Source organism: Sinocyclocheilus anshuiensis, unplaced genomic scaffold (genome assembly GCF_001515605.1).
Source record: "Sinocyclocheilus anshuiensis isolate Anshui unplaced genomic scaffold, SAMN03320099.WGS_v1.1 scaffold139, whole genome shotgun sequence".
NCBI classification, from domain to species: domain Eukaryota; kingdom Metazoa; phylum Chordata; class Actinopteri; order Cypriniformes; family Cyprinidae; genus Sinocyclocheilus; species Sinocyclocheilus anshuiensis.
Window position 1 is genome coordinate 466131 of NW_015549566.1, and position 6343 is coordinate 472473.

At 37.6% G+C, this 6343-nt stretch overlaps 1 protein-coding gene across 2 annotated transcripts in view; it reads left to right on the forward strand.

The window, feature by feature from the left end:
* Positions 1–250: 250 nt before the first annotated feature.
* The window catches only part of LOC107657253 (sodium channel, voltage-gated, type III, beta), an 8917-nt gene continuing 2824 nt past the window's right edge, over positions 251–6343 (forward strand). The window contains exons 1-5 of one of the 2 annotated variants that reach the window (XM_016445280.1): positions 251–564; positions 879–988; positions 2401–2564; positions 2648–2882; positions 4690–4828. In XM_016445280.1, the coding sequence (XP_016300766.1) occupies positions 551–564; positions 879–988; positions 2401–2564; positions 2648–2882; positions 4690–4828 (662 nt within the window). In that variant the 5' untranslated portion in view covers positions 251–550. The other variant, XM_016445281.1, reaches the window with a different exon arrangement.

Below are 6343 nucleotides of genomic sequence, written 5' to 3' on the forward strand. Positions count from 1 at the left end.
TATGATTTTCAGCAACACCCCCCCCCCCTCAGCAGAAAACAATTATCGATTTACATTGAGTAAAACTGCAATATAAACATTTTAAACACGTGGCAATTTCAACCTAACGTTGATGAAACGCATCCTTAAAATATCAGCTTTTTGTCAATGTTTTAATTCACAATGATTATTTTTCGCTTATTCGGTGAAGAAATTCACTTCTAAGCAACGTTTGTAGAAGTCGGGTTGAAAGTAGACCAAGTTGCGCATGCGCACTGAGCATGTCTATCATGAGTAAGTGGCAATTTAGTAAGAAAACAAAGGCAGGCGTCTCTTATTCTACAACTGCGGAGGTTTGACGACGGAGCATCTGTACTGCTTATGTGGATGCAAAAGGAAACAGTAATCCTTCTCTGTCACTGACATCTTCTGAAACAGCTCGTTGTGGAGGCGCTGGATTTCTTCATTCCGCGCGAATTTTCTACTGGAATCATTAAGATCCACAGGTCTTCAGATTCATGAGCATCGACATGGAACAGCAGCGTCCACTTCTAGTTTAAGACGTTTACGGATGTTTGTATCTCGGTAAGAAAGCTCAAACTTTCCCTTGAGAAACACGACAACGTTCATTCCGTCCCGTGGACCTGCATGAAACGTCAGCTCCAAGTTGTTTCATAAAAGTAGAAAATGTAAGAAATTAACAATTGCGCGCGATTGGGCGTTGTCCGTGGTGCTGAACTCATATTCTATATGAGTTCATATATATATACTGTATATACAGTATATATGTGTGTGTGTGTGTGTGTGTGTGTGTGTGTGTGTGTGTATATATATATATATATAACCTTTTTAACCTCTTCAAAATCAAGTCAGTGTCGGTTTTTCTTTTTTCTCTTAAGTACTTACACAGGAACACTCTATCTGAGACGCCGCCCTGTTGTTAGATCTCCCAGCATGGCAACTCACACGAGGCTCGTGTTGCATTTGCTATTGCTGTTCATATTTGCTGGTAAGTATTTTGAAGTTTTAAACGTATAATTTGAAAAATAAATAATGAGACTTTTTGTACAAGACACCATTTTGTCATTTACAAAGTAAGGAAAGAAAATGCTAGAGAAATAATAGTAATATTAAGAGTGGGTTATGCAAAATCTTGTCTTCATTTTTCAGAAATGCAATTGCATTTAAATGTGTCAAACTGTAAAAGTTTTTTGCAATTTAAAGGGATTTCTAAATAATTAGTGGTTGTGATATATGCAGTACAGGATATCAGCATATCAGAACTTAAATAATATGTATTAATTATTTTATTAATTAATGAATTTATTATTATTATTTTGCATTTTTGCAAGTATTATATTTGTAGGGACCCCACGTTTACAATTTTTTTTTCTCAGAATTATTTTCACTAACTCCCTCCCACAGCTTCTTAAATGTCTGTATATCCATAAACCAGTTAATTATACATCAGAACATTAGTACAGACAGTGTTTGATGTATGTGAGGTACTTCTTTGTGAGTCACAAATTCACATATCTCTTAAAAAATACAATCCCAGACAGAGATGGCATTGATTCAGCTCTAAACAGTACCATAAGTGTCAATGACTCACGCTGCTTCTCCTCACAGATTGTGGCAGTCTGGTGCCATCAGAACATTAAGAGATTTAAAATAGAATTTAATCTACCTTTAAGTTTGCATTCTTTGACTAGTAGTGTCACAACTGTCATTATTATACATTGTCTGTGTTTGTGGGATGAACAGCTACATTTGGCATTTCCATTGGCCCATATGACCCTTCAAACAGAAAAGGCGCGATCAGTGTTGGCAGCTTTTGTTTGAGGCTGTGAGTTATGTAAGATGGCCTCCATTTCAACAATGGCAGAGAGGTTATGTTCACAGTCGAGCGAACACTCCAGAACAATCTTCACATGACTGAGGCCTCGGCCTGGCCCCTGCTCAATGGGTCGTTCTGTGCTGCCAATACTGAACATGTGTCTGCAGAAATCAGTGTGCTATAAGGTATGTTTTTGTCTGAGCAGGAGTCGGGTGTGCTGTGAGCTCTTTCTGGAATTGGAGCTTGTAATGGATAATGATCTCTCTCTGTCTCTCTTTCTCATTCTCTGGTGCTCCCTTGAGAAATCTCTGCCTTAGATTTAATTGACCTCCATAAAGTATATGCAGATTGAAGCTACTTTTTTGGGAAGGTGTTAACTTTTCACTCCAAAGGGCATGACTGTATGTCCTACATGTTGATGAAAGGTGCAGAGACAGATAAATAAATGGATAGATAGACTGACTGGCAGCTAGACAGATAAATAAATGGATACACTGACATGCAGACAGGCAGGCAGACAGACAGACAGACGGATAGATTTATACAGTGTGTGTGTGTAGTCATACGCTGTGTGTTTTCTGCAGTGCAGGAGGTCAGGCTGGTGTGTGTGGACGTGGCATCAGACACAGAGGCCGTCGTAGGCCGTGTTATGAAGTTAACCTGCATCTACTGCATGAAACGAGAGGAGATCTCTGCCGAGACCAAAGTGGACTGGTTCTTCATTGGAGAAGATAAAAGAAAAGTGCTTGTGAGATCACCTCTTAGCTTTTTTTGCACATATCGTATTTAAAAAATGATCATATCTGACACATAATCATCTCCCCTATACAGATCTATCAGTATGATCGTGAGCCACAGATGCCAAAGGATGTAGAAATGTACTGGAAGGGCCGTCTGACATGGAAGGGCAGCCAGGACCTGCAGGACATCTCCATTAGCATCCTAAACGTTACTCTTAATGACTCTGGCATATACGAATGTAAGGTGTCACGCTTCTTTGAGTTCAATTCATTCAAGCATTCCACCACCAAGAACACAACAATCGATCTTAAGGTAAAAATGAAAGGTAAGTGAGAGAACACACCGCTAGACCTTTCTCACACTGGACATTCAGTACCTCGTCCAGCCATATTCGATCTGATTACCTGATCTCTGCAGTGTGATTTGGATGGTTGTGCAGCAGGCCATTTCCAAACATGCTGTAACCCGAAAAACCAGATATTATTGACCTCCGCACAGTGTCCTTCCTTCAGTGTAGTTGAACTGTATCCTGATGTGTTGTGTTGTTCTAGTAATCCTGTGCTCTGTTCTGTTTTTATTGTTATTTAAGCCTACTTATTGGAAGGCAGGAAGTTGTTTTCAGGGCTTTATCTAAGCAACCACTTACCTCTCTATCTGTTGTAAGGGGTAATGTAAAGATTCTGGTTTGTATGCTATTCTCTGGATGCCTGAGATTGCTGAATGCAGAGTACTTCCTCACTTCAATCGAATATACTTTACCTAATGTATATTTGTCTATGTTTAATCATGCAACCACAATGCATCATCTCTATCTGCGACTGTCTTGGTTCACAGATAGAAATAGACAATGTTGTATTTAAGTGGTGGCTTTAGAGGATTTTTTGAATATTGCAAGCAGCCTTCCAGATCCACAAACTTACAGTACAACTCTGCTTTTACATTCCATGCCATTTTAGATCTATTCACTGCAGTGCATGAAACATAAATACTCTTTATAATACAGGTCCTTTTTGACAACTGTACGAGATTTTGCAGAATTGTACAAACTTGTTTTTTCTATAAAATGTCACATGTTCTGCACTATCATTGAGGTATACAGTCTTACAGTCTGTCATATAACCTTTGAGTCTCATTGTCCTCCAAGGGAAAGCTAAAATGAAGTACAGTATCTGAGCATGTTTGTTTCATTGTGTGGTTTTGTGTTTGCATGCAAATGATTTGCTATAATGTGTCTTCTAAGGGACAGACAGAAAAATTTATTTATCCGTTTCTGCCTAATGAACACCTAACTGAACTTTAAAGTGATAGTTCAAACAAAAATAAAAATTGAGTCATCATTTACTCACCCTCATGTCTTTCCAAACATGTATGAATTTCTTCTGCAAAACACAAAAGAAGATATTTTGATGAATGTTGGTAACCAAACAGTTTCGGTTCCCATTTACTTCCATTGCATGGATACAACTGAAGGAAATGGGAAACGAAACTGTTTGGTTACCAAAACTTATTTATTTATTATAATTTTTTAATGTTCTAAAAAAGAAAGTCATACAGATTTGGAAAGACATGAGGGTGAGTAAATGATGACTGAATTTTCATTCTTGGGCAAACTATCCCTTTAAATGAAAATCAACTTAAATACAATTAATTGCAATTTCAATAATTATTTATGTGAATTCTTGCCAGCAGTTGATTCATTCTGATTCTCTACAGATCATCTATGCATGCTGTGTTTTTGTTCATATAACAATAAAAAAAAGGAAAAAAGAAAAAATCCTCAGAAAAAAAGTGGTTAAAATTGCTATATGAAGCCACTCACTCACAAATGTAAAACCTGGATGCAAAGCATGATATCTCTGAGGTGACTTATAGTTGCACTTGGTTATAGTTCCTGATGACCTGAAATAGATTTAATAACTCTCCTAGTGCATTACAGCAGTGCAGCTATATTTTGACTTGCCCACTCATGCATTTTGCACTTTTGTCCTCATTTTCAGTACACTTGAGACTTTCTGAGTCACTTTCTGGATGAATTTATCTCAAACATCCTTAGTGGCAAAGTATATCAGTCTGACAGGCCTCCTCTGATTGCTCAGTTAATTCCGTCTGATTGCATATTTTCATTTTCTCAGCAAGTCGAGACACCACGGCGCTATACTCAGAGATCATGATGTATGTGCTGCTGGTGTTCCTCACATTCTGGTTGCTGGTGGAGATGATCTACTGCTACAGGAAGATCTCCAAATCCGAGGAACAGGTGCAGGACACTGCGTGAGTATTAAATTATCATGTGTCTTCGGTTACAGTCTTACTTTCTCAAGTTTAAGTGGTCCATTTAAAGGAATAGTTGACCCAAAAATAAAAATTAGCTAAAAATGTACTCACTCTCAAGCCATAGAAGGCATACACGAGTTTGTTTCTTCATCAGAACAGATTTGGAGAAATTTAGCATTACATCACTTGCTCACCAATGGATCGGTGCTTGATCTGTGCATATTTCTCTCCTGATTCAGAAGAAAGACGACTTTTTCACTGGAGAAAGCAATATTATGGATAGAAGATGATAGATTTTAGATCGAAACGATGGTTTAAAGTTAAAACATCTTGATGGATTTGTTTCTCACAAACACAGCTTTTCACGTCACAAGATGTTAATTGATGGACTGAAGTCGTGCGGATTACTTGTGTAATATTGTGATGTTTGTTTAAACTCTCACTCTGACGGCACCCATTCACTGCGGATAAGGTAATGTTAAATTTCTCCAAATCTGTTCTGATGAAGAAACAAACTAGTGAACTATTCCTACGTCTATCAAATGGATTTTACTTATCTATATTTATTTTGATATTCAATGCACTTCAAGCATAATGAAAGTAGGCATATGTACTGCCCTTTTTGACAGGTAGATAAAACATATTCTTACTCTGACATGACATTCAGTCATTATCGGCTAACTTGAAGTTTCAGTCATTAGTAATGAATTTAACACTGTATTCTGGAGACTATTGAGTTGTTTGGAAGCATGATAGACTACCATGACACACTAACACAGGCATACGCACACTCATATATGGGTAATGTGTGCTTAAGTGCTTTAAAAGCCTGCATTAGTGGGACCCAATCACATCAGTCATGCAGAGCATATGGAAAATAAAGTGGTGGCCGTCAGATTCCAAACTGATCTCTTACTGTCATTTGACACATCATTGAGCCATTTAACCCTTTCTTTTTTCTACTCCTTCTTTACCATAGTTTACTTTGTTGTCAGTCATTTCTTGATTTGTTTGTCAGTCATATGAATATATGATTATATTGCTGTCCTCACTCTGCCAGCAAAAGAAGACATGGAGATCCTCAAACTTAAGCACCATTGAATATTTAATCACTGAGTATTATAGCATTAGAGTCACTGAGTATTATAGCAATAAGTCAGCCAAAAAAATGTATTTTCATTGTTTACTTACCATCATGACATTCCAGACCTGTATGGTGTCAAACATTTTTTTTGTAAAAATCATTACACAGCTTGACATACAATGGCCACATAGTGACTATTAGGGAATACATTTGGACTTGAATTATAGTTTTTGTTGTTGTTGTTATTGTTGTTGTTTTTTATTGTTAAGGGTCTATTTGCATATTTTTGAGCCCTTGGTCACTATGAACTGTTGTTATATGGCACAATGAAAAAAAGAATGACATTATGATGAGTAATACACACACGCACGCACGCACGCACGCACGCACGCACGCACGCACACACACAACCACACACACACACAAAA